General features: G+C 38.9%; 2 protein-coding genes across 2 annotated transcripts; one reads left to right on the plus strand and one right to left on the minus strand.

Moving 5' to 3' along the window:
* Positions 1 to 16: 16 nt before the first annotated feature.
* anxa3b (annexin A3b) lies at positions 17 to 6,242 on the minus strand. The gene is made up of 14 exons (XM_037692390.1): positions 6,158 to 6,242; positions 5,857 to 5,895; positions 5,730 to 5,777; positions 5,564 to 5,651; positions 4,468 to 4,562; positions 4,268 to 4,381; positions 3,824 to 3,914; positions 3,613 to 3,692; positions 2,760 to 2,816; positions 2,477 to 2,570; positions 1,441 to 1,536; positions 1,296 to 1,354; positions 939 to 1,061; positions 17 to 276 (listed from the first exon to the last, which is right to left on the minus strand). The coding sequence occupies exons 2-14, from the start codon at positions 5,866 to 5,868 to the stop codon at positions 220 to 222; spliced, it is 1,014 nt and encodes a 337-aa protein (XP_037548318.1). The 5' UTR covers positions 5,869 to 5,895; positions 6,158 to 6,242; the 3' UTR covers positions 17 to 219.
* Positions 6,243 to 10,859: 4,617 nt separating this feature from the next.
* Positions 10,860 to 23,965, plus strand: si:ch211-282j22.3 (ER degradation-enhancing alpha-mannosidase-like protein 3). Its single transcript, XM_037692373.1, has 20 exons — positions 10,860 to 11,103; positions 11,188 to 11,233; positions 12,539 to 12,639; positions 13,133 to 13,172; positions 13,314 to 13,426; positions 13,538 to 13,691; positions 14,033 to 14,167; positions 14,357 to 14,462; positions 15,324 to 15,421; positions 15,569 to 15,694; positions 15,813 to 15,896; positions 16,169 to 16,252; positions 16,345 to 16,469; positions 16,564 to 16,729; positions 16,871 to 17,028; positions 17,104 to 17,221; positions 17,950 to 18,126; positions 18,313 to 18,478; positions 20,900 to 21,091; positions 23,278 to 23,965. The coding sequence occupies exons 1-20, from the start codon at positions 10,964 to 10,966 to the stop codon at positions 23,535 to 23,537; spliced, it is 2,589 nt and encodes an 862-aa protein (XP_037548301.1). The 5' UTR covers positions 10,860 to 10,963; the 3' UTR covers positions 23,538 to 23,965.
* The last annotated feature ends 2,081 nt before the right edge of the window (positions 23,966 to 26,046 follow it).

Here is a 26,046-nt window from a genome sequence, read left to right on the forward strand (position 1 = left end):
TTTCTTGCTGCAAATGTTCTGTTCTGAAATCATACTTTTAATAGAAAATAATCAGTTCAATAACTGTGCCTACATGCAGCATCTAGAAAAGATGTGAACATAACTTCTACATCTTAAATGTTTTCCATCACGTTATATTAACCATGTTGTCGTAAAGATCAGCAGCAGCCGGTTCTGGGTGTTCCCTTCTGCTCCACGGTTCGTTTCACTGCTGCTGCTTCAGTCTTGGCCACACAGCATCTTCAAGGCTTGTCCATAATCACCGGACACTTCGGACTACATTTACATTGAGACGGAGGAAAAACAATCAGATTCAGAACTGCCATTCATGTAATATACAATTTCTTAACATTTTTTTTTTTATTATTGAAATGCATTGAGATCTCAGATCATACAGAAACTTGGTGCTCTTTAAAATCCAACAAAGTTCAGTCAGGTCATCTGGATTTTTTTAAATTTTTATTATTGAAGTGTTTCATCTTTCATCCAAAGGACTTCATCAATCCAAGGAGCCACAAACAAACTGTCCCACAAGCAGCACATTCCCACAGTTTGTGGCTCCTCAGATTGATGAAGTCCTTTGGATGAAGGATGAAACGTCTCCAAAAAAAAAAAAATCCAGATGATCTGACTGAACTTTGGAGTTTTTTAACCTGGATTATTGAGCAAGAACTTTGATGCTTTTTAAAATGTTTGAGCATCTTTTTCCTGTTTTACTCCCACCAGGTCAATTTTATCTCTATGCATCCTTTGTCTCGTCTCTTTTGCTTTTCGTCCCGTTATGCATCATTTGTCTTTTTTACCTCTTTATGCAACCTTGTTGTCTACATGTGCTTTTTCCATCTTTGCTTTTTTCTGTCGATCCACTTCAGCTAATTTCAATACTTAACACTATTTTCACAAAAAAAAAAAAGTTTTCCCACCAATAGTTCACTGACCTCTATCTGGGAGTAGAGGGAACATCCATACAGCTTCTTGTATTCGGCTCTGATGTCCAACAAATCGACCTCAGATCGACTGACAAGAATCCTTGTCAGAATGGACTCTGTGGTTCCTGCACCCTGGTCATAGCACAACATGAGAAAATGGTCACATTATTCAGGTGAAATGGCGTGTTTGTTTTAGTGAGAGCTTTTTAACAGTTCAGTGTACAGAAAGTGAAAAACGTGGCTCAACATTCCACACGACTGCTGACCTGTGCAGTCTGACGTGGCTTGAATTAACTAAACAATCGGGGGATTTTGTTGTTTAGCTGCTTGTTCTGAGCTTCTTGTGAGACAAATGATTTTGTTTACCTTCATGCTCTTGTACAGCCTCTCAGCGAGGTACACAGGAGTGTTTATCACACACTTGACTAGGCAGGAAAAATATGTTAATGGATCTCCGAGGATGAAACCACAAAAATGGATTTAAAATGTTTGAAGCAATTTATTTTCTTACCTACAGCCACTAAAAGTTTCTCCAGGTTTCCAGACATCTCACTCTCGATACTTTCCTGCAGAGTTTTCTTGCTAATGTTCTTGTACTCTACAACAGCTGCCAAAACAAAATAAATCAAGTTACAAAATCCATCAAACTTGAGGATAATTTCTTCTCTTTTTGCTCATACGGATTTATTTTGGCATCCTGTATCATTAAATATATCAAACTACATCAGTAGTGAATGTTTTGAACCCCCAACTCATAAAAATGTTTATATATTGAAGTGTATTGTAATGTTTTACAACCCAAAACTGAAAAGGTTGGAAACTTGCGTAAATAAAAAGAATGCAATAATTAGCAAATTCCATAAAACCATATTTCATTAGTGGAACGTCTTAAAGATGAAAAATATTTAGACTAAAAAGTGTTCTGTTTTTAGAGTAAATACAAAATAGTTTGGAATTTCTTGCTGAAATAGATGTTTCTGCATTGATGATGTGCAAGTTGCTCATTGCAGAGGCACTGATGCACCCCCATACCATCAGAGAGGCTGGCTTTTTAGTTCTACCGTTAAGACAGATGGTCCCTCTCCTCTTTAAGACAGATGTGGGTTCAGTTTCCCCAAAATGTACATTTGTCTGAGCACTAAACAGTTTTCTATTTTGCCTCAGTCCATTTTAAATTTTGATTGTCTGTCCTAACGTGCATTTCTGCCATGAAATTCAAAATTAAAATTTTATTGCACTTTTTTTTGGGGGGGGTGTGGGGGGTTAAACATTCAACATTATGCTAATACCATGTCATTGCATTGTGTTTTTCACAACATGGGAACTTTGTCGGAATTGGTGATGTACATTTTTACCACATCAGCTCCAAGTTTATGATGTTTACGTGTAAATCAAAGATGGTTACTATAAGCCAGCTGTGGCTGGGAGTGAATGCAGATGTTAGCCTCTAGCGCTGAGTATCATTAGTCCTTAAAAGCTGCAAACAGGCCTATAAATTATTAATATTGTTTATACTATTTGCTTTTACTAAATAAATAAAGACCCACTCTGCCGAAGCTGAGGAATACTCCTGTGGCAAAGGATGTCGATAAACTTCTGCTCATCGGTTCCCCACTTCTTCTCTCCGGCTTCGTACAACGCCTGTGTGAAAGAAGTATGAAAATTAGATGCAAAGCTGCCGTATATGAAACAGGAAACGAGCAGGAATACATCAAGTCTAATGTGTGCAACCACAACAACACAAGCTGCTGTCGGTAGAGTCCGTGACAAAAAAATAAATAAATGTAGAAGTCGATAAAATCATTAGTTATTTAAAAATGGAAAGTAGACCTTAGCATCTGCTTTAGCTTTGGCAGCGTCCACGTTGGTGCTCTCGTCTCGCTTTCCCTATGAAGATGAACGAGGAACAAAAAAGGTCAACTGACTGAATTTATTTAAAATCCATACAGACGTTTAATTAAATCATAGCAAAGACAAGCTTCAAACGTATCGTAGAAAATAAGATTTACTGATGGGTCTTCTGACAGGTCCTCGTTGGGAGGGTACAACATTGAAGAACATTGAAGGTTCGTATTTAATGCGACCTTCCATTTAAGACTGGCGGTCTCGTCCATGTCCTGATGAGCTTTGTTGAAAAGCCTAACAAGCGTAGGTTAGGCTGATTCTGCAGATTATTTTGTTAGCTTACAATCTGCTCAATTTAATTTAGCTCACAGTTTCAGATCTCACACGACTGACCAATACAAGGCGAGGTCTGAACAAAGCCAGGCTTATTCTGGCAGATCCCGATCACCACTCCATGGTGAGTTCATGTCGCTTCCATCTGGACGCAGGTATCTCCAGGCCAGATGTAGGACAAATAGACTGAAAAACTCATCCCTGTAGCCATCAGGCTTCTCAACAAACTGGTGATTTCATGCATTATTAATGTCAACGTCTTGTCTAGTATGGATGTTTTGTGTGACTGACTAAAACAAATTTCCCCTTGGGGGTAAAAAAAAAAAAAGATACTTGAACTTGAAACTATATTTGCTGGGACTTTTCAGCAGGTTGACCCATGTATAAGCAAATCTAAATATTCCGATGCTGCATTTTTTTTTTAAAGATATGTTAGCGCTGTGTTTCCTGTTGCGCTTTTGGGGACTGCTGCTTCGTAGCATTTTTTTCATTTTAACGTGCATACCTCAGCCAAGATGAGCAGAGCTTTGCCAAAATCTCCAGACACCTCCGACTTCATGTCGAGAACCAGCTGTCTCTTAGTTTCTGGAAAATAAAAATCAGAACGACACGCCGAGTTTTACTGCTAGCAGCAATTTCACAGTAAATATGGCAGTTATTACACAACACATTCGGTTAGCAGACGGGAAGTTCCCGTTAGTGTCCGAGCAGTTTACCTTCCAAATACACGTCAGAAAGCGCCTTGATCTGTCTGTTGGATCTCGAAGCAAATATTTCTATCAGGGTACCCTCTGTGGTTCCTGCACCCTGTTTGTGAACATTTTAAAATTACAGGTGAATACATAGTCAAACTAAAATATAAATATTAAAATTAAGTTTTGCATTTTTGAAAACCAAACTGAAGGCCAATGAATGAAATCTGTAATGGCTGTGTTGTTTTGTTGCTTCTTGTATTATATATTTTTGTACATTTAGCCAAACACCTTCAACCCTCCTGCTCCCCTTGGGTCAAAATGACCCAACAGGTCTCAACCTTGTGGGTCATTTTGGCCCAAGGGCAGCAGGAGGGCTAAGACTGTGCCTACAAAACAAAAACCTCCCTGAAAATCATGACCTGAAGTCTCGTCAGTCCAAAGACCTGCTTGGTGTGCAAGTCTCACCTTCATGGCCTTCATGACTTCATGACAGTCATAGGCAGCAAGAGGTGTTGCCAAGGCAACAAGCATGTCCTCAAAGTCTCCTTGAGTGTCGCCCTTCAGATCAGCTATTAATTTCTAATAAAGAAATACAAAATACTCACTTCAGGCTGAGTTTGTCTTTAATAATGACATCACGTCTAACAAAAAGTGCTGTCATTTACCCTTCCTGTGGTTTTTTCATAGGCCTTGGCAATAAGCTGACGCTGAGCATCGTTCCTCTGGGTCAGAACCTCGATCAGGGTCTTCTCTGTGGTACCTGTGAAGACAAACACAAAAACTGTGCATCCTTATACAGAAATGGTAGAAAGTGTTTGCTTTAAAGCCTATTTAAAAAGGACACGGTTCCGTATTTAGTGGAACAGTTTTGCACTAGTGCTACTTTAAACTAAAGGCCCATCATTCCACAGGAACGCAAACAGGATTCTAGGATTTTTTTTTATTGTCATACCAGCTCACATTTGTATGTTTGTGGTACGAAATTCGGACGCAGGTCCCAGATCAAGCCTAACAATTAACAAGTGCAACTCGAGTTCAGCAGTCTGACAGCTGCAGGGGTCTTGCTCTGAATGCTCCTCAGCCACCTGCTTGAGGGGAGGGGCTGGAACAGACTGTGTGCAGGATGAGTGGAGTCCTTCATGATGCGGAGCACACTCCCCCTGCATCGTGAAGTGTAGAGGTCCAAGGTGATGGGAAGGCCCTCTGCAGAGCCATCCTCTCAGCAGCAGTGCAGCTGCCGTGCCACACGGTGATGCAGGTGCAGCGAACGCTCTCCACCACACATCGATAGAAGCTCCTCAGGACAGAGCTCCCAATCAGATGCTCAAACCACCTCAAATGACTCCTTTCAGTGTGAAGGAGCAGCGGCTCTACTCCGAGCTCCCCACAGATGATTGAGCTCATCGAATCCAGCCACCCGACAAATGAAGCTCTTTTCGGCCGCTTATATCCAGGATCTTGTTAGTCATGATCCAAACCTCATGAGGTGCGGGTTGAACAGACCAGTTAATCAAAAGCTTTGCATTTCAACTCTTTCTTCACCGTGACCAACCAAGGCAACGCGCTCCATCCTACCATTACTTGGTGAACAAGACGCCCAGATACTTCTCCACCTGAGGCAAAGACCTCCTTCGACCCGATTCCGATCGAGAACGCAAACAGTTAATGCCAAATGTTTCATGAAAAATTGTACGCAATGTTTGCTTTGGGATGATGCCCGGGCGAGCAATAAAAAAGTGCTGATAATAGTTATTGACTCACCCAGACCCTCCATGGCCTTCCTAAGAGCAGCAACATCTTCTTCCACCTTAAAGCCTGCCTTCTCCTTCACAGTTCCTCTCGTGTTGGACTGCAAACACGACAATCAAAGCAAAAGTAAACCTACACAAGAAAAACACGGAAAATATAAGAAAAAGCTCCAACATACTGTCAAGGTCAGAGAGGAGGGGGAGTCCAAGAGCAGGTTCAAGTCATCCTGCAAAAAATGAGCTTAAATTATCACCAGTTATTTCTTATATTTGGAGCAAATATATTTATTTGAAAAAGAAACTCACCCAAACAGACATTTTTTGCAGATGTGGAGAGGTTTTATACTGAAAAGATGAGAAAAAGCATGAAAGATCAGCAATTTTGCTCCAGTATTCTGCTTATATATTAAGTCTGTATGCGTAAATATGAACAAATCGTAGAAAATCCAACATCTATACTGATTTCCTTGAGAAATACAAGGAAGGAAAAAAAAAAGACGTCGACGAAAAAACCCGGAAACAGTTTATTATAACAAAACGTGGAGCGCATGCGGACAAAACGGACGGATCCGCGCGATAAACACCGGAAAACTGCGTTTGTTCTTACCTTTGTGAAAAGATCGGATGTCGGGAAAGAGAGAGGTTTTACACTGAACACAAGCTGCCACACCTTTCAGAGAAGTTTGGGAAAACAACGCCCATTTTACTGGAGCAGGAGGAGCAGGAGGAGAAGGGGGTCTCTGCAGACCAAAAGTGGGCGTTTCTGGCGAATAGGCGTTTATGGGCGGCGAACACTGATTGGCTAACAGTATTTAATAGGCGTTTGTCGGCGGCGAACACTGATTGGCTGTGGGTAACCCTCAAAGTCACGAGTCATTGATGAGGTAACGTTTCTTTGCGATATTTGACAAAGAAATATGGTTTATTGTACTTATAAAGTATGTTATGTTTTCACTTATGCATTTTATTGAAGTACGTTTATTGTAGGTCACGATAGTTTCGACCGTTCTCTCGTTGTTGTCGTAACGCACTGAGGTAAAGTGAGCCTCCACTCGGCTCCTTTTCAAAATAAAAGCTGAAAATAAAAGTTCTTAATACTTGAAAAATAAATATTTAAAAGCTGTGTATAACTGAAAAATATGAAAAATAAATAAATAAATAAAAGTTGTTATTAGCTGAAAAATAAATAAATAAAAGCTGTTAATTATATCTATGTCTTTCTGCCATGTCAGGGACCTCTCTCACTTCAGACTGACTCTAGAAGACCCCAAGATGTTGCCCAACAATGTTGACCAACATCTGATGTTGACTTTCATTACTCAATAATGAGTAATAACTTATTCAATAAAAAGTCTGTAATTTGTCAATAATAGTCAATAATTCATTCAAGAATAGATTATGGGTGTTTGGTATGGCTCAGTGGCTAAAATGGGTTGGATGTTAGAGAAATTACTTAATTTTCAATTACCTGAATGCACAAATTCCTTCATTTATAGTTAAACTTTAGGAAATCAACTTTTTTTTTCTTGTGAAAAAAATATCAAAATTAACTTTAAAATCCAATCTCATCATGCAGCATGAGCAACTGGGTATAGGTGTGAGGGCCAAAAGTCTGGTTATGTACTGACTCCTAAATGTGCTTGTTTTCTACTGAAACATGGAGTAGGGTTGACCTTTAAAATGTGAGACAGCTGAGGAAGTTAACCAGTAAACAGAAATACCTGCTCCAGTTGCAGAAATCTTACAGAAACTGACAATCACTCATCTGTAGCGACTGCAGGTTGAACAAGAAAATGTGAAGTTAAAGGAAACATTCTTTGTCCCAAGGCCAGTTTAAGTATCATTAATATTTTTCTTTCTTTATGAATCGATTGTAACTTTGTTCACATTTTTCAACAACCAAAACGGAATTTGTTTTTTTAATGTTATGGCTAGGTATTAAAAAAAAACCTAACATTTAGCTCTCCCCACTACCCAGTTATGTTGCTCTTATTTTGAAATGTAACCGGAAGTTCTGTGTTAAGAGAGTCGAAAAAAGAAGTTATGGAGACGCCGCGGCAGTATACTGGAGCGATGTCGAACCGAGACGCCGCTAATGTCGAACCGGTTAACACCATAGACATAATATGCCTGTGGTTAACACAATCTGCCAATAACGCCTTGTTTTTAGACATCATGTGTCTGTGGTTACGGCATTTTATCGTTCAGCCTTTTTTTTTCTATCGTTCAGCCTTTTTTTTTCTATCGTCCAATCAGATGTGGCCGTCCAGACACGCCTATTTTTCTATCGTCCAATCAGATGTGGCCGTCCAGACACGCCCATTTTTCTATCGTCCAATCAGATCCGGCCGGCCAGAAACGCCCATTTTCCTATCGTCCAATCAGATATGACCGCCCAGATACGCCCACTTTCCTATAGTCCAATCAGATATGAGCGCCCAGATACGCCTTCCGAATTTGCCTGCAGAGACCCCTTCTTGAGCAGGAGGAGGCTGAATCATCAGAGCTCCTCCTCACATGAGGAGCAGCTCTGGCAGAAAGACATTTTCTCTTTATTAATTTAAAAAAAACAGAAGCAGGTTTGAAAGCTTAGTGCAGATAAAAAGCGCATTAATGTACCTTTCAGAATAAAAGCCTAATAAGATTATAATTACAAAGTCCATTACTGAGTCTGTTTTAGTTGTTGTTGTTGTTGTTGTTATATGACGTAATACCGTCCACCATTCTTTTGTAGTTTTTTAATTCAATTCAATTGAAATTGAATAAAAAAATGTATGCGTTTTTTTATTTTTATTTGACCCAGCCCAGTTAATGGGTCCACAGTCGTGATGTTTGTTCTCAGCACAGGAACAAGGATGTGAGTCATAAAGGAGGCCATGAAGCAAATGTTTAATTTATCTTATCTCTCTACTTCATCACTGACATTATGTGGCAATTTCAAACACTTCCTGTTCTGCTTCTTTCCAGGGGCACCACCAAGGGAGGGACCAAGGGGCCCCTTTAAATTTGCTGTCTCCCCTCTCTGGATCCCCCCCTGGCCTGCATGTTAGTGGCCATTTACAATAGTGGATGCAACTGTGCAAGTTATACAAATAATTATGCACTTTTTATTTTTTGTAATATAAATGTGAATGGGGTATTTAATGCAAATGACATAGTTCAAGTTGTGCTTATTTGTCATATGCAAGGTTAACACAGGGTAAACAGTACAATGAAATGCTTAGGATGAGAAGAACCGATTTGACTTGCTAAAAAAAATTAATCAAAGAACAAACAAACAAACAAGAAATACTAAAAGCATGCAATAAGGGTACACAAAATAAAGTACCAAAAAGTGAAAAAGTAATTATAATAAGTATAATGCCCTAAAGAGAGATGGTAAACAACAACATGGTAGACTATAACGGTGCAGCAGGATGAATATGAATGAACAAGTATTTCAAGGTAGTAATAGAAGCTAAAATGCACATGATATATATATACTGCACATAATCAACATACTACACAGGTTGTGTGACAGGTTATTTTGCAGGTAATGACACTGAGGTTGAATTATTAGTTAGTTATTGCCAGTTGTTCAGTGTTATTATCGAGGGTTCAGTAATCTGACAGTTTGTGGATAATAGCTGTCCTTTAGTCTTTTTGTACATGATGACAGACTCCTGTATCATCTGCCTGAGGGTAGTAGGTGGAAGAGTCCTTGTGCTGAGTGCGTGTGATCCTTAATGATGCTGCGTGCTTTACACAGACATCGGCTGTGGTAGATGTCCTGGATGGTGTGGAGACTGCTACCAGTGATGTCCTCCGCTTTTTACACCACCCTCTGTAGTGTTTTCCAGCTCTGACTGGTGCAGGTCCCATACCAGCACGTGATGCAGCATGTCAGCAGGCTCTCAATGGTGCACCTATAAAAGTTGGTGAGGATGCTGGTGTTTGTACCAAACTTCTTTAGTCTTCTTAGGAAGTTGAGTCTTTGTCAGGCTTTCTTGACCACAGTGTCTGTATGTAAAGTCCAGGACAGATCCTCAGTAATGTGAACGCCGAGGAACTTGAAGCTGCTGACCTGCTCCACCTCAGCGTTGTTTATGTTGATGGTGGAGTGCTGGCATGATTGGTTCATAACGGGAAAATTGTTACCATATAACACCATTAATTAAAATCCTGTTAATATAGGGAGAAATGAGAAGATCAAGTCCTAGTATTAATCAGCAGAGAAACAAACAAACAAAAAAATAAGATACAATAAAACCCAAGTCAATGTGTAACAATGGCGACACCTGGTGGTCAGAATACAACATGCAGGCTGGGCATTTTGTTAAGGAAAGCAAATAATTTATAGTTTGAGGTTTGTTTGTTTTTTGCATTTACTCGAGAAAATTAACAAAATACCTATAGTAGTTTTTAAAAAAAGCTGTGTAGGAAACTGTTTTTACACATTTTAAGCTTCCAATTGAACAGTTTTAAGTTTCACAATATCTCGTCATTCGTTTCGAATATGAGCTGACATATATGTTATTACTATGTACATGCTATGTTAGTAAAAGCAAGTAATAGTGTGATAAAACAGAAACTTTCGATCATGTGACCTTATGTCACTGCTCGTTACGTATGTGCATTTGAGTTTTTGTACCCTCAGTACAACCTGTAAGGACACCTTTTGCCATTCAAATAAAAACAAATGACAACCGTGACCTTCCTATACTAAAGGTATAAGTCTTCTTAGATATAACTAATTGAAGAGACAATAATCTAAAGTGGTAAAATTGCCAAAGAGTTAACATTTTACGCGGCGTGGTTTGCCTGCAAAGCAAACTGAGGGTTAAAAATTCCCACGCGCGCCGGGTAGCAGTGTAGCCTGTCTGTTGTTTGACAGCTCGGCACCACAGGCTCGTCGGCGTCGTGTTATCGTCTTTACCGGTTTGGGAGGACTTTACTCGGCAAGGGAAGCACTTCGATATAATTTAGAGTGAAATTTGTTACAACTTACTTATTTTGTTTTACGAGCAAGCCTAATTGCTATAACTAGCTTAGCTAACCTGATCTGAACCGCCCCATTGTTTCACCCTGTCTTGTTTTATTAGTAGCTCTCTTGAATAGAGGCACGTTTTGTTATTTTTCTTTGCTTTACGAGGAAGCAGTGCGCTGTAGCTTGTTTCCGCCATTGTTTACATGGATCCCCTTCATCTGAGGTGCTTTGTTGTCATGATGTGGTCCTAACAAGATTGGATAGAGGAGAACCGAGAGGGAACATGGAAATCTGGAGGTAGCCAAAACTGTGCCATGCCTGTGCCAAAAGAGAGGATGAACTGGGCTCCAAGCTCCAGCTGAGCTGTTTGACTTTTGTGTGGGCGGTTTGGACGAAGACCAGGAGTTTTATTTGTCCCCATTCAAGCTAAATCTTATGTAAGACTCCATGAGGAGGCTACAAGCTGTCTGGAAACTGGGATACACCATCACCATGATGCTGGAGACCCTTCTGGTCTTCGGTCTTCTTGGCTGGGCGAACTGTCTCGAGGGCCAGCGCATGACCCTGGAGGAGAAGACCAACATCAGGTAAAATTTGTTACAGCACACTCACGTGGGTTATCTGTGACTGTGTCTTCTTGATTAATTTGCATTTCATTATTTGGTTTACAGGCACCAGATTGTTGAAATGTTTGACCACGCTTATGGAAGTTACATGGTAAGGGTCACCGTGATGCTGGAGTGGTAATTATGGCTACACTTTTATTTGCTTGTTGTATCAATCCACAGAGGAAGATGAGTCATTGGCGGTCTGGATGAGCGGATATTATTTGTGGGTTTGTGCATAAATTAGATAAGCTGGAATGGATGGGGATGCAGCAGACAGTTTTTATTACATCTCTGATGTTCTGATTTTAGGTCGTGTTGACATCAGACAGAGTTGGTAGCTGTTATATTAACAGAGTACCATATTTTCCGCTGTACACGTCGCACCGCCGTATAAGTTGCATCAGTCCAAATATATCTAATAAAGTGGACAAAATATAAATAAGTCGCTTTGTCGTATAAGTCGCATCTATTATGCGTCACCACTGACAACCCAGAAATGTGGGCCGGTGTTGTGCCAAAAATAGATTGGCGGCCACGGGAGCATGTACGGGAGGACTTTAACAAGAATTTAACACGATAACCACCAAAAAACAATTATTTGTTTGCTTGAATTTATAGTAAAGGTGTGTCTCAGTTGAACTTTTACTTAATAAATGCACTTCAGTGGTCAAATTAGCTGCATTTCGCTGGGGCAGTGCAGCAAAATGAAGTTGACTTGACGGTTGCTCCAGGCATGATCCCAGAGCTGGATGAAGGTGGCCTATATGGCAAGCCGATTGTGTCATTAATAGCTATTTTTACCTATTACGGCATGCCATACTACTCGAGTGCCATCTATGGGCTGAAAATGGTAGTGTTCAATATTTTCCATGTTGGAATGAATGAAAACGGTCATATCTCAGTTAAAAATTGGTTTATAAATATGGGAAGAAAACATAAATAAGTCGCTTCAGCGTATAAGCCGTAGTATGCAAATTAGGCAAAAAGGTGTGACTTATACGCCAGAAAATACGATATGTCTAAGAGACTGATTATAAGTGTTCAGTCTAGGTTAGGTGTCTTCCACTTTTATTTTAAAGAGACATTTTAATCATCTCTTGTGCTTTAAAGGACATATAGCACCACAAACAAAGAATACCATACTAAATAAAAACCTTATTTAGAAATAGTTACTGCCAATTAAAACTATTACACCTTTTTGGCTTAAAATGAAATTATGCGTGTACGTGTGCTGTAGTGTTTGGACTATCAGCCAAATAAAAAACATAAATCTTATCTTATTATATGATCAGTATAAGAACTAAAACACCTTGAGAAAAATAGTGTGTGGCCTTTGTTCTGTCCTCAGTTGCTATTAGACAAAAGTATAAGAAGTGAACCCAACAATATGTAATAGTTGCAGCTGTTGTTGCAGAAACATGCTTACCCGGCAGATGAGCTGATGCCTCTGAGCTGCAAAGGGAGAGTGCGTGGACAAGAGCCAAACAGAGGGGACATCGATGACTCCTTGGGAAAGTAAGAAGTTCTTATAGTGCAATGTCCTGAATCAAAATAATTAGTTTATATGAGCCCAATTTAAAGCCATATGCACTTTTTGAAAAGTGTTTACAACATCTCGCCAGGTTCCTTAGCATTCCTTCATAGGGAGGTGTCACAGATGCTTTCTAACTGACGGACTGAAACTTACTGACTATTCAAAGAAAGAAACGCCATGCTAGAGATCATAGTAAACTTTATTTGCTGTTATGTTGCAGACACTCAGACAGGATGTAGATGCTAAATTAGGCAGATAAAATTCACTTAAACTCCATTAATTAAATACACATAGTACAGTAAATCAATTAGTAAACCACAGGTGGTGCATAATGTTATTTTGCATGAAATGCAAGACGTCTGTCATTGAAAAGTCTGTAATTAATAATAAATTAATATGGATCTGTAGAAAATTAAAGTATAAATAGCTTTACTGTGACCATGTCATAACATTTCTGACTTTTTCTTTCTTTAGGTTTTCTCTCACTCTGATTGACACCCTTGATACCCTGGTGGTGAGTCCATTTTCTCTCATTTTGCTAGCATAGGAAATATTTATGCTGTTTTAAAAAAAACCAAAAAAAACATATTGTCTCACCAGACTATTAATATTATTTGCTAACGAATTTGTTCTTGTCATATGTGTGCGTACGCAGGTGTTAAACAAGCTCGATGAGTTTGAGGATGCGGTGAGGAAGGCTGTGAGGGATGTCCGATTCGACAACGATGTGGTGGTGTCAGTGTTTGAAACCAACATCAGAGTTTTAGGGTATAAAACTTATTTGACATGAAAAAAAAAACATTTTACCTCGTGCATTCATTAAATGTAACTGTATACAACATTTTTTTTTAAGTTGAATTTTTGATAATAAATGTCCAGTGGGCTGTTGGGGGGTCACATTATGGCTGACCTGCTAAGACAGCGTGGGGAGAGGATGCAGTGGTATCGGGATGAGCTTCTACACATGGCCACAGAACTGGGCCATCGATTACTTCCTGCCTTCAACACCACCAGTGGCCTTCCCTACCCCAAGGTAGTTCTTAATTTCTTTTTAACAGGTCTTATTTAAGATGTACCGTATTTTTCGGACTATAAGGCACACTTAAAATCCTGGAACCGATTTTATGTGGTACAATTGAACAATGTTGAGCGTTACTGTGAATGAGCAGAATAAAGTTCGACTTATCTGACTGTTTGACTTATTGTGCCTTATGTATGAAAACAGACCCGTTCATTGATATTGCGTCTTATAATCCGGTGCGCCTTATAGTCTGAAAAATACAGTACAAGTCTGCTGTGAAAGAGCTGAATAAATGTTTTTTTTTTCCTGTGTTTAGAGCTCAGTCCAATCCCCAAATATGTTTTGTTCATTAGGTGAATCTGCGGTATGGCGTGTTCAACCCACTTTCACGCACAGGCACTGAGTCAGACACTTGCACCGCGTGTGCCGGGACAATGATCCTGGAGTTTGCTGCTCTCAGCAGACTGTCAGGAAAGTCAGTGTTTGAGGTATTATCATCCTCTAAACAGAGTTCTTTCAATGTTTATTATGAGTTTAACTGTGTGTAATTACTGCAGTGTGAGATTAGTACAGTCTGCCTTAGAAATTATAGCTTATTTTTAACTAAATGAATACTGCATGTATGGTTTTACCACAAAATTAATCTTAGATGACTTTTGTTTATTATTGTTTGACAGGAACATGCGAGGAAAGCTTTGGATGCCCTCTGGGAAAGGAGACAAAAAGGAAGCGACTTGGTGGGGACTGTCATCAATATCCACAATGGAGAATGGATCCGGAGAGGTAAAACAGCAGAAATACATTTACCGTATTTTTCGTCGTACACTGCTCTGCCCTATAAGTCGCATCAGTCCAAATATGACTAATAAAGTTGAAAAATCCATAAATACATTGCTTCGCCGTAAACGTCGCATCTGTTATGTGTCACCGATGACTACCCGGAAAGTGGGCCGGTGTTGTGCCAAAAATCGATTGGCTGCCAAATGGCGGTCGCTGGAGCATGCACGGGAGGACTTTAGCAAGAATTTAACAAGATTAACACTTAAAAACAATTATTTGTTTGCTTGAAATTATAGCAAAGGTGTGTCTCAGTTGAACTTTTATTAATAAATGCACTTTAATGGTCAAATTAGCTGCATTTCGCTGGGGAAGTGCTGCGAAATGAAGCTGATTTGACGGTTGCTCCAGGCAGCGAGCAGAACGAAGGTGGTAGGTTATGGCAAGCCGATTGTGTCATTAAAAGCTGGTGAAGATTCTCAGTCATCCAGGATATGGTAAATTCAAAAAAGTTCAAGACAAATACAATAAAGTATAAAGTAAAGTATAATAAATAAAGTCCAGTTGATTGAGTGCCATCAATCGGCTGAAAATGGTAGTGTTCAATTTTTTCAGTCAGAATGAATGAAAACTGTCATATCTCAGCCAAAAATTGGTTCCAAATCCATAAATACATGGCTTCAGCGTATAAGTCACAGGGCATGTAAATTATTCAAAAAACTGAGACTTATAGGGCGAAAAATACAGTAGTTAAAACTGTCAGTAAAAGCACAAAAATAACCCTGTAGTTCCTTCTGTTTCCATAAAAGCTATTATAATGTGACTGAATAATTGTGGTTTGATAGTTTTTACATTTTGTGTTTGCAGAGAGTGGAGTTGGTGCTGGAATTGACTCGTATTATGAATACCTGATGAAGGCCTATATTCTTCTTGGAGATGATGTTTTCCTGCAGAGGTTCAACATCGTGAGTCGTCCATTAGTAAACTATATTCTACCATTTTGGCCCCGGCTGTCTTGTTTTTCCTGCCGCACAATCGTTTGCAGACACTTTATTGTTTTATGTTGCAGCCTTTCAATAACTTTGATGCATTTTCCATCTTGTCTGTAACAGCACTACAGTGCCATTATGAAATGCATCAGTCAGCCTCCCTTGCTGCTCAACGTGCACATGCACAACCCCACTGTGAGCGTGCGCAGCTGGATGGACTCCCTGCTCGCGTTCTTCCCTGGATTACAGGTCAGATATAATGTTTAACAAGAGGCGCTGCATTAATTACACTTAAATTTGAAAATGACAAAGGGAAATGAATGTTTTAAACTTTTTTTTAAGTGGCATTTATTCATTGTTTAAACAGGTTTTGAGAGGAGATCTGAAACCAGCTATTGAAACTCACGAGATGCTTTACCAAGTCACTAAACTGCACAAATTTCTTCCAGAGGTAAATAATTTTCTTGATTTCTTCCGTATTTATTACCACATAGAAGGGAAAGTTGATATATTTATTACAAAGCATTAAATATGTCACATTCATGATGAATATAGTCTTTGTATTATGTGATTGTGTACACTATTAGTAGGTAATGTCATGTTAGAGTAATGTCAGAGTTAAAGAACAATTTGTGCACATTTGTCCTTATTTCTTTGTAATTCTGGTCATCATTATCAATTTTTACAAAGTTCAGTTCTTTCTTTCGGTCGGTATTCCTGCAGGCTTTTACTACAGAGTTCCGAGTTCACTGGGGCCAGCACTTACTGAGACCAGAGTTTGCAGAAAGCACCTATTACCTCTTCAAGGTACAAACCCTTAAAAACTGTACAACATATTTTTCTCACCATACTGATACTTTTTAATATGTTGGACTGAGAGTATGTTTTGATATGTGCAGGCCACTGGTGACCCGTACTACCTCAGAGTGGGACAGTCCATTGTGGAAAAGCTCAACGCCTATGCCAGGGTGCCTTGCGGGTTTGCTGCTATCCAAGACGTCCGCACCGGAACACATGAAGACAGGTTAGACAATCTGCTTCTTAACTAAGCTTTTAAGGGGAAATAATATCGTATCTGTCTTATTAACATTTCCACATGTGTGTTTGTTTTTGTACAGGATGGACTCCTTCTTTCTGGCCGAGATGTTTAAATACCTGTACTTAATGTTTTCGGAGAAGAGCCAACTGCCGATCGATATTGACGACTACATCTTCACCACAGAGGCTCACCTTCTGCCCTTGTCCCTCTCCATCACTCAGGCACCCATTCAGCCCAACATTACAGTAAGAGCTTTTCCTTTAAATACAAACAGACTCTTATCAGATTTTGAAAAGGGGATATGTGCTTTACATACAATGCACCCTGCATGAAGTGACAGATATTACGTTAGTTAAATATTTATTTAAGTGAATCCTGTGCTTTAGGAAGAGACGCCTGCTTCTCAAGATGACGATCTGTTCACAAACTCCTGCCCCAGCACAGAGACGCTGTTCCCCAACAACCCCTCGTTTGCTAAAACCATCAGGGACGGCTACAAATACCTCACTGGGGTGGGACGGGCCTTCAGGTCTTTACCTGCCAGGTGGGACTAATTCCATTAAAAATCTGTGCTATAGTTATGCTTAACATATAAAAAACTGGGTTTTATGCTTTATAGGGAAATCGAACTACCACTCCACGATAATGGCATGGAACCAGTGGAGTTTCTGAAGAGCATGGGCATCTCGCTCACCTCCCTGAGAGAGATGGCTGTAGGAGACGCCAAAAATCAAAAGGTACTTTTAGATATTTGTACAGTTGTGCAAGTCAGCATACTGGATTCAAATAAACACAATTTATTTATTAGGTTGAATTCAAAAGAACAAATGAGCTTTTAAGTTTTTGAAATTTCCTAAAATAAAAGTATTAGATGATGGAAAAACAACAAAAACAGCTATTACCACTACTAGAATAATTTAAATTAAACAAGGAGCAAAAAGCACAAACAATAATATCGGGACTTAAGATTCTCTGAAGGTCTCTTTGGTTAAAGATCCTGGCATCACAAATTAAAATGAGGGACAACTAGACTTTATGTATATGTGGATTTATTTACACTAATTACACTACGTACCTCTCATGATATTAATAGAATCAATGGTTATAATGTCACAGACTATTATTCCAGATATGGTCTTTACATCTCGCTACAATAAAAGTGAAATATAAACAAACTTATTTGTTGTTTGTATTAATTTTGTCTACACCATTCAAGATCCGAGCCAAATGTAATAACTTGTTTTCTTTCTATTTTGGCAATTACTGTCCATGTTTGTTATGTTTAAGTAAAACATGAGGATATGAGTTTGTATAACATTAAGTTTATTGTGAAGCGGGAAAAGAGGAAACATGATTTATTCAACAATGGCATAATGGCAAAGTTCTGTTTAAGTTAGTGAATGTACTCCTTTCAATTTGGCGAAGTCATTGTTTACTATCTGTTTGGCTGAATTGTTCCCTGCAGGAGCAGAAAGGAATGTTCCGGGTGAAGCTTGTTGCAGAAATAAGACCGACACCAGAGGAGGAGGAGGAGGTGGTACCTCATGCCGTCCAGCTCATTTCTCCTCCATTTCTAGGTCGGACAGTCCTCACTGCAGGACCGGCAAAGTTCGGAATGGACCTCACTAAGCAGGAGCATGGGGTAAAAACATGGCATTGACACAAAATATTAAGATCTAAAAAAAAAAAAAAAATCTTTAATTAAAATAAATACAAGATTTATTTTTTTCAAGTTTGTCCCATTTCCTGAAACATGCTTTATTTTCACAATATATCTGCTCACAAGCAACAATAACAAAAGTACAAAAAATAACCTCTTGTGCCACAGGTGAAGGGCAGAATAGAGAAAGCGTCTCCCTATAATGCATGTGGACCGGTGGATAATGCCGCGGAGCTTAAAGACTGCATCGCTCTGGCTTTACGAGGAGACTGCATGTTTGCTGCAAAGGCTCGGTGGCTGCAACAGGCAGGAGCCATAGGAGTTATCTTTATCGGTGAGAACCAGAATTATTGTCGCTCGCTGCCCTTAAAGGTGGGCAATAATGTAATTATATGTATCTGTGTGTGTTTGTCTAGAGAAATTTCTTGCAACCCACTAGACTTAATGGAATTCTCAGAAAGCAATCGCTGGATGTATCGCTTGGAGTCAACCCAGTTCAAAATGGCTACTACAGCTAATTAAACTTTTAATACTAAAGAATTGTCATAATAATTTAGTTGAACAAAATTGAGCTAACGTTTGTTCTTGTATTAGCTGAGCATGATTCCCAACATACAGTCTGAGCACTTAAAGCTGGCTTGTAGTCCACAAGAAGTGTCGAAGTTGTGTCTCGCTGACATGGATGTGTGACAAAGATGTCATATTTTCCTACTTGCATTTCCCCCAGTCAGAACTAGTTTCTTACAGGAAATGCGCTGAGCATTGTGCGATTGGTCAAGAGTTTGTGGGCTTGTTTTTTATGAAAAGTGGCTGCAGTTTGCTGCTTTTTCATTAATTCTTTTTTCATTCAACCTTTATTTATACAGGCTAGCCTCATTGAGCCACAGGGACTCATTTACAAGAGGGACCTGTTCCAGACAGAACATATAAAGTACAGACAACAATAACAGTAGACAATGACAACAATAAACTACAGTAAAAATGCAGTTAAAATAAGAGTAGTGTATAAAATGATAAATCAGGGTGCCGTAAAACAGAGTAAAATACTAAAAACAAGAACATATTTGCTTTGATTTTTCTACTGACATTATCAAATGTTTGAAACCCCTTAAAGAAATCAAGGTGGACAGCTTCAGTTCCTGTTGCAAGGTGTTCCAGGTTGCAGGAGCTGAGTAGGAAAAGCCTTTTTGCCAAGGCGTTTCTGTTCTCTATGAGAAAAGCATCTCCTGAGGAGTAACTTGACGAGGCCGTTAGAAAATACAGCCGTCATGACAACTGCTCCAGCAAAAATTATTAAGATAGTCAAAAAAAAATCGAATAAAGATAGTCAAAAGAACTTGTGGAAGGAGATAAGATAATGTTTGTGCATGCAGGAGACAGCACGTAACTGGCAGCTCTCCGAGGCTGTGCTGTCCGGAGGGAGTGATCCTCGGTCGGGCAGCTTTGGGACACTTTTCTGCATCATCTATCGGGAACAGTGGTGGTCTCTTTGTGACAAATTTATAAAATATTGCCTCTCATCGGTTAATAACAGAAATACCAGGTCTATTTATTTATTTATTTATACTTTTGCATGCAGAATATACAGGAATACCAATCTCTTTTCATTCAATCAACCTTTATTTATACAGTTTAGTCTCATTGAGCCACAAGGACTCATTTACAAGAGAGACGTGTTTTAAACGAACACAGATGCAGATACAAACAACAATAGACGATCATTAAAAACACATCAAATGAAAAAGTAAATTGAAGAAATGAAATAAAAATGAAACAAAAACAGATCTGTTATAAAGTGGTGTAAAATACGAAAAACAGGAACATGTCTTCATTGGTTTTTCTCATGAACTTAGTAGATGTTTGAAGCCACTTAGAGAGGTCAAGGTCAAGAGCTTCAGATCTTTTTGCAAGATATTCTAGGAAACAAGAGCAGAGTAGGAGAAGGCCCTTTTGCCTAGTTCAGTCTGCACTGAGGGGACACTGCATGTCCTGAGAGCGCACGCTGTAGCTGCACTCACGTAGTGACGTGTAGGAGATATATGAAGGCAACAGACCAAGAAGTGATTTCAAGATGAAAATGTATCAGTGAGAGAGTTTGTGTGAAGTTAATGATGACCAATTGACTAATGAATACAGGGTGCAGTGGTGGGTTACGGTAATTACAGCCAGTTATGAATCTTAGCGCACCATGATAGACAGCATCCAACAAGGTGCTTGTAGGAGCATTCATGTAAATGTCACCGTAGTCAATGGAAGGAAGGAACGTTGCAGTTACAAGACGTTTTCTAGCGTTCAGAGTTAGACAGGATCTACTTCTGTAAAAGAAACCCAGTTTTACTTTCAATTTCTTTACCAAGTTTTTGAAATGATGCTTAAAGGAGAGATGTGCATCAACCAAAATACCCAAGTATTGGTAAGAATCGACAAACTCAAATCTGACAAATCTGACTGGATGGTGTCGAACGCAGACTGTAAGAGCTGGAAAACCTTAGCAACTTTTTTAGATCAACAATAAACAGCTGTGTCGTCGGCATAGAAATGTTAAAATGCATCAGGAATGATCTGACCTACAGTACATTACTTATGTAGATAGTGAAGAGGGTGGGTCCTAAGACTGAACCTTGTGGTACACCATTGTTAACAGATATCTGGAAGAAGTACCATTATGTAAAAAATAGTGTTCTCAGGCTTACTGAATTCTGAGTTCTGGACCTCACAGAAATTAATTCATCTGAAATGTCTCCTCGTTGCGCAGATCACCGTGAGGGAAGTAACAGTGAGGAAACGCCCCTCTTCCAGATGGTTGGAGACGGGGAGTCCTCTGAAGACATTACGCTGCCGTTAGTCTTTCTGTTTAGCCGTGAGGGCGCTGTGCTCACAGCTGCGCTGGAGGAGCATCGCAATGTGGACGTGCTGCTGCTTCCACAAGACCGGCAGCTTGGACACGGTGAGGACAAGGAGAAATAAATGGTCTAATTTTATTTTCATGCTACTTTACTTGTAGTTTGTTGTTGACCTGCCATAAGTTATATTTAATGTTTAAATATGTTTAGGCATTAATAAAATTGGTAGCTGAGAAGATGAATTACTGTTAAAAGTCTGCAACAAAGCTGATACAACACTGAAGTTTATTTCCTTATTTTAGCTGTTGTGCAGAAAACATTTGTTCCCAGAATTGTTGTCAACACCCCCACCCCCCTGCAGGATGTGAAACTTCAGTTGGGGGATCTTCACAATCGGAATCAGAATTAGCTTTATTATCATTGTACCGAAATACAGTGAAAATATGTTCGTACAGCCGTCCGAAAGATGAGCAGAGTGCATGTTGCCACTGCTACTGGAGCACGGCCCCTTATCCTTTTCAGAATATTTTTTTTAGATAGAAAAGGGGAAAAAGCATGAGGAGAGGATAGTGACATTACAAAAAAGATCTTTTCACACCTTGTCCTATCAGGACATGATTTAAGACATCAAAAAACTCTGCCAGCAAGCACATTTATAAACACGTTACATATGCATTTGCTGGCAAGACGGTGAAATTTGTCCATGTAGCACTTCCATATAGGCCGTAGTCCTGATAAGATGTTGATCAGCAGGCAAAGTTCTGATAAGCCTCCACAGAAGTTCTCCGGAGTGTTGGGGGGGTGTTGCGATAGATGAAGCTTTCCCTTAGTTTACACATATCCCAGGAGAAATTTGATAAGTCGTCCTGTTTCCGAGGCCAACCGGGGGAGTCAGATTCAGATCAGCCACAATTGTTGATTTTTTTCAGGCAGACTGGTTTTTCTTGTCAGCCTTGAGTCCTGCTGGAACTTTCATCTTAGTGGGCATTCAACTGGTCTGTGCTTACGAGCCTCCTCCAAGGTCGTTTCCAACATGCTGGTGGATCCCAAAGCCGCAGGTGGCCTGCAATTCTCACAAATCGCTTCCATCTTATGGTTTAGCTCATAAATCAGCTGATTTTGGGTCCTTGAAGCACGAACCAAACCTTCACAAGGCAGGCAGCCTGACGAGGACCAAATTAGCTGCAGCCGTCTTCTTTGTATGTTGATAGACCAGGAACCAGCCGATTCCAAAAAGCAGGAAGCCTGTTATTATAAATCCGATTCTATATGTCTTCGGCGTCCTCTGAGACAGAACGGAAAGACGCATCAGCTCCCACATTGATGACGTATCCTGTAGCGTGAGTCTCAGCGGGACATGAGGGCTCTCCAGGACCCTGTCGCTTTGTTGAAAAGATTTTGTCGATTGCGTTGAAAGTCCAGCTGATCAGATCTATGACAGTAGTTTTCGTTTCGTCAGATGTGTAAAATAGGAGCTCCGATACACAAATGGAGAGCAAAAATAAGCGGGAGACGAACAGGAGAAGGAAGAAAAGGTGTCCATCTTCCACAAGAGCGAATGAGAGAAAAAAAGGATTTCTAGAAATTCGATGAAATTTAAAAAAATATTTCACCCCAAGAGTAACAACAACAGTAATTTTAAATTTTTTAATTTAAGTTTTAAACCCAACAGTAGTTTTAAATTGATAAAAGCAGTACTGTTGATGTTCAAGCCGTTTGTGTTGTTACTCCTTTATTGTTTAATTGGTTTATTAACAATGCTAATATACTTTAACACGTTTTTATTATGTGGGGGTCACAAATATCTGCTATTGTTTTTTTCAAGGTCATTAGATGAGAAAATTGTTGCTTAGAAAGTGTTTGTGATGCAACACTAAATTTTCAGGTGAGAGAAAGTGAAGGAAAGTATAAATTTGTAATCCATAAAAGAAAATTATTTTTAATGTTTAGTTGCAAATAGTATATTTGAAATGCCTGCAGCATGTTTGTATCCAAAGTCATCAGTCTTCTTCCTCCTTGTATCTTTGATTGCTTTAGTGGGGCATTTTGAGGTGAAAACTAATTACTAGTCAGTTATATCCATTTAATTTGGACTTTAAAAAGAAAATAGGTGGTTTTGCACAAAAGGTGATCACTTTCACAGATATGAAAGGAAAAATCTGCAGAAATGCTCATTTCTTTATATGAAACCTGCATGTTTTCTCTAAAAACTGAAAATAAAGGACTTGTTGTTTAAAGATGCATCTCTCTTACCTGATCTTCTAATTATGCTTTTATTTTTTTTGTCCAGGTAAAACACAAAAACCCATCAGTATGAATATAAAACTCCGTCTGACAGAGGAGGGGGAGCTGGAGGAAAAAGCATCAAGAGGCCCGACCTTGGAGTTTGTTTTGGAGAACGAAGAGGTGCTTATTCGTGAGGCGGGAGGAGAAGAAGAGCTCCGAGAACAACAGCAGGTCTGCTCACAAGCAGCAGAGGATGGCAGAACTGAACCGTGTTCTGCAGACTCAACGCAAAGCTTGAACTCGAAAACCGAACCACATCCTTGACACCGTTTTGATTGAGCAGCATGTGGCCCAGATCCCCGTCACTGTCCTGCAGCACATCTGAACAGCTAGCAGTTAACAACTAATGAACAGGAGTCCCACATACGTCCAGACTTATCTTGAACTTGAATACGTGTTCATATTTATGAGGCAGTCTGTGGTGATTCTGTCCAGATGTTTTTTGGCTTCCAGAGACCAAACTAAGTTTTAATGGGCCAAAAAACTGACGGTCAGGAGGGATAAGTTGCTGCTACCGAAACGTTGCTCATAACTACAGGTCCATGATGAATTTATATTCATCCCACTCTAGATAGAAGCATATAAAAGCCCCTACCCCAAAAAATATATGCAATGACTTTTGTTTTTTATTTAAACTGCACCTTTTCACTTTAATAAGTGGACTATTACCTGGCGGTAATAGGTGGTAGCTGCCATGACTCTCAGCAGCAAAATGTTTGTTGAAGAAGATAAATGGAGCTAATTTAAGAAAGTTTGTTTTGAACTAGTTAGAAACTTCAGGGAAATTTAGGTATGAATGCAGTTTGCAAGTTTGATCCATTTCAAGAAATGTTGGTGTGTTTTGCTTTTTTTCTTTTAAATATATTTGAGCCTGAGTGTGTTTGTGTGAGAGCGAGCGTGAGGTCTAGAATAATTATAAAAAACCCCACTCATGCAAGAAATAAAATTTTAGGCAACAATGTGTGTCAAATTAAGGCTGGATGTTTTAACACATACTGTAAATTGTAAGTCGTCAAATTGATTGAAGAGTTTGCAAAAAGCAATTTAAACGTTTGTTTTTCCTTGCAAGCAGATAATTGGAGTTGTGGCTCATAAGACGTCACAGCTGATCTGCTGCTTTGCACTTTGAAACCCTGACGGGACCGATTACGGCCGATTCAAACAAAAATGACCCGTCGTTTCTTTTTGTTTGGAATAATTGAATTGGAAGTGGTTATTTACTCTGTTACAGGGTGTGCTGTTTATATCCACCTTGAATAAATTTAAAATGTATATTGGATGTTAATATTTTCTAACCTTTAGGATTTTCAGAGTTCTGCGAGGTTTTGGATAAGAACATTGTTCCAAAAGGTGGAGTTGAACATTTTTCTGGATGCGTTCTGGATTTCCATGTGCTCATTACCTGTTTTTGTAACGCTTCACACATTGTAAACTATTTTCACAAGCATTGATTTTCATTTAAGAAAAAAAGAAAAAGTGCAGTCACTTTCTGTTGCCTATCTTTGCGCTCACCTGTGGGTTGAAAGATTATTTTTTTTCTGTTACACCTAGAAATTAGAGCTTTGTCAAGAGAAAACCTATGCCAGAACATGTTTCTTCTTGTGGACCATTTTCTAATGCTGCTGATCTGATGTTGTCATAGGTCTTAATCCAAAATGTTTTATATTTTGTTAGACCTATAAATTAGCCAAACTGTATACCTCAGGATTGTGTGCATAACTTTTCACTCTGATAAAAAGACCACAAAGAGGAAACCGATGATTCAGTTTGATATTTTTCTTATTTATTATTGTGTTCAGATGTTTGTCTGTCAGCTGCAAATGTCTGCAGTGGTTTTGGATGTGAGCTGATGCAGGTAATACATTTTATAATCATAATTTTCACCTCTTTAGCCATTTTTTAAATAAAAAAATAAACACATTTTAAGTGAAATTAAAAAGATGCAATTTCCCTTTGGCATTTTATTATAACTTTCTCCCTTTTTTGGTCTTAAAGATATAGCACACTAAATTTTTATTTAATATTTTATATTAACTGTATCTGTACTTGAACTGAAATAGTCCAAGAAGCTTTGTGATGAGTGTCATAAATGAGAACGCAATGAGCATATCTGCATTGGGTTGTGTTTGATGAGTACAATTTTCATCATAGTTCAGTGATTATTTGATTATAGGAGCATAACGTCACACGTTTTTGCTCCAGATTGCAAAAACCGTAAGTGATGACACTGATTATGATTATATTTTATGCCAGTGAAGCTGCTGAGAAATGACAAACCAGCCTCACAACATTTGAAATGACTCATAAACATTTTCTGTGTTCTTTTTTGAAAAGGGACCATGTGAGTGTTTCCAAGTTTCCACTGTGCCTCAAATTTTTCATTAATAGACTTGTTTTATAAAACCAAATGCATAATTTATAATTATTAGATATTGTAGATGAATTTCAGTCAACAGAATAAAATTAATGTTATTTATTTAGACGTTTAATTTGAAATAAATGTTAAAATGCCCAATAATCCTCCCAAATTCAAAGAATATAAGAACTTTTAAGATGTGCACACCTTAACTATTAGTCATTTAGTGTTTTTCTGTGTTACAATAATGCTTACACATGAATGCCTCAATATCTACAAAAATCTAATAATTTTAAAGCATAGAGGAAGAAAATTACATTGAAGTTTATATATTTACTGCAGTAGAATCTTGTGCAATTTTTCTTTCTATAAAAATATGTTTAAACAAGGCTGCACTGCTAACTGATCTGATTGCTT

This window comes from Nematolebias whitei, chromosome 18 (assembly GCF_014905685.2).
Source record: "Nematolebias whitei isolate Nwh7 chromosome 18, NemWhi1, whole genome shotgun sequence".
Taxonomy (NCBI): domain Eukaryota; kingdom Metazoa; phylum Chordata; class Actinopteri; order Cyprinodontiformes; family Rivulidae; genus Nematolebias; species Nematolebias whitei.

Coding starts and splice junctions, on each gene's coding strand:
- anxa3b (XM_037692390.1), bottom strand. Junction 5,652..5,729: donor CCTCCTCTCTGACCTTGACA/GTATGTTGGAGC, acceptor TCGTGTTTGCAG/TCCAACACGAGAGGAACTGT. Junction 1,355..1,440: donor GAAACTTTTAGTGGCTGTAG/GTAAGAAAATAA, acceptor TTTCCTGCCTAG/TCAAGTGTGTGATAAACACT.
- si:ch211-282j22.3 (XM_037692373.1), top strand. CDS start 10,964: ATGAGGAGGCTACAAGCTGTCTGGAAACTGGGATACACCATCACCATG. Junction 14,463..15,323: donor TGGAGAATGGATCCGGAGAG/GTAAAACAGCAG, acceptor TTGTGTTTGCAG/AGAGTGGAGTTGGTGCTGGA. Junction 15,422..15,568: donor TCCTGCAGAGGTTCAACATC/GTGAGTCGTCCA, acceptor TGTCTGTAACAG/CACTACAGTGCCATTATGAA.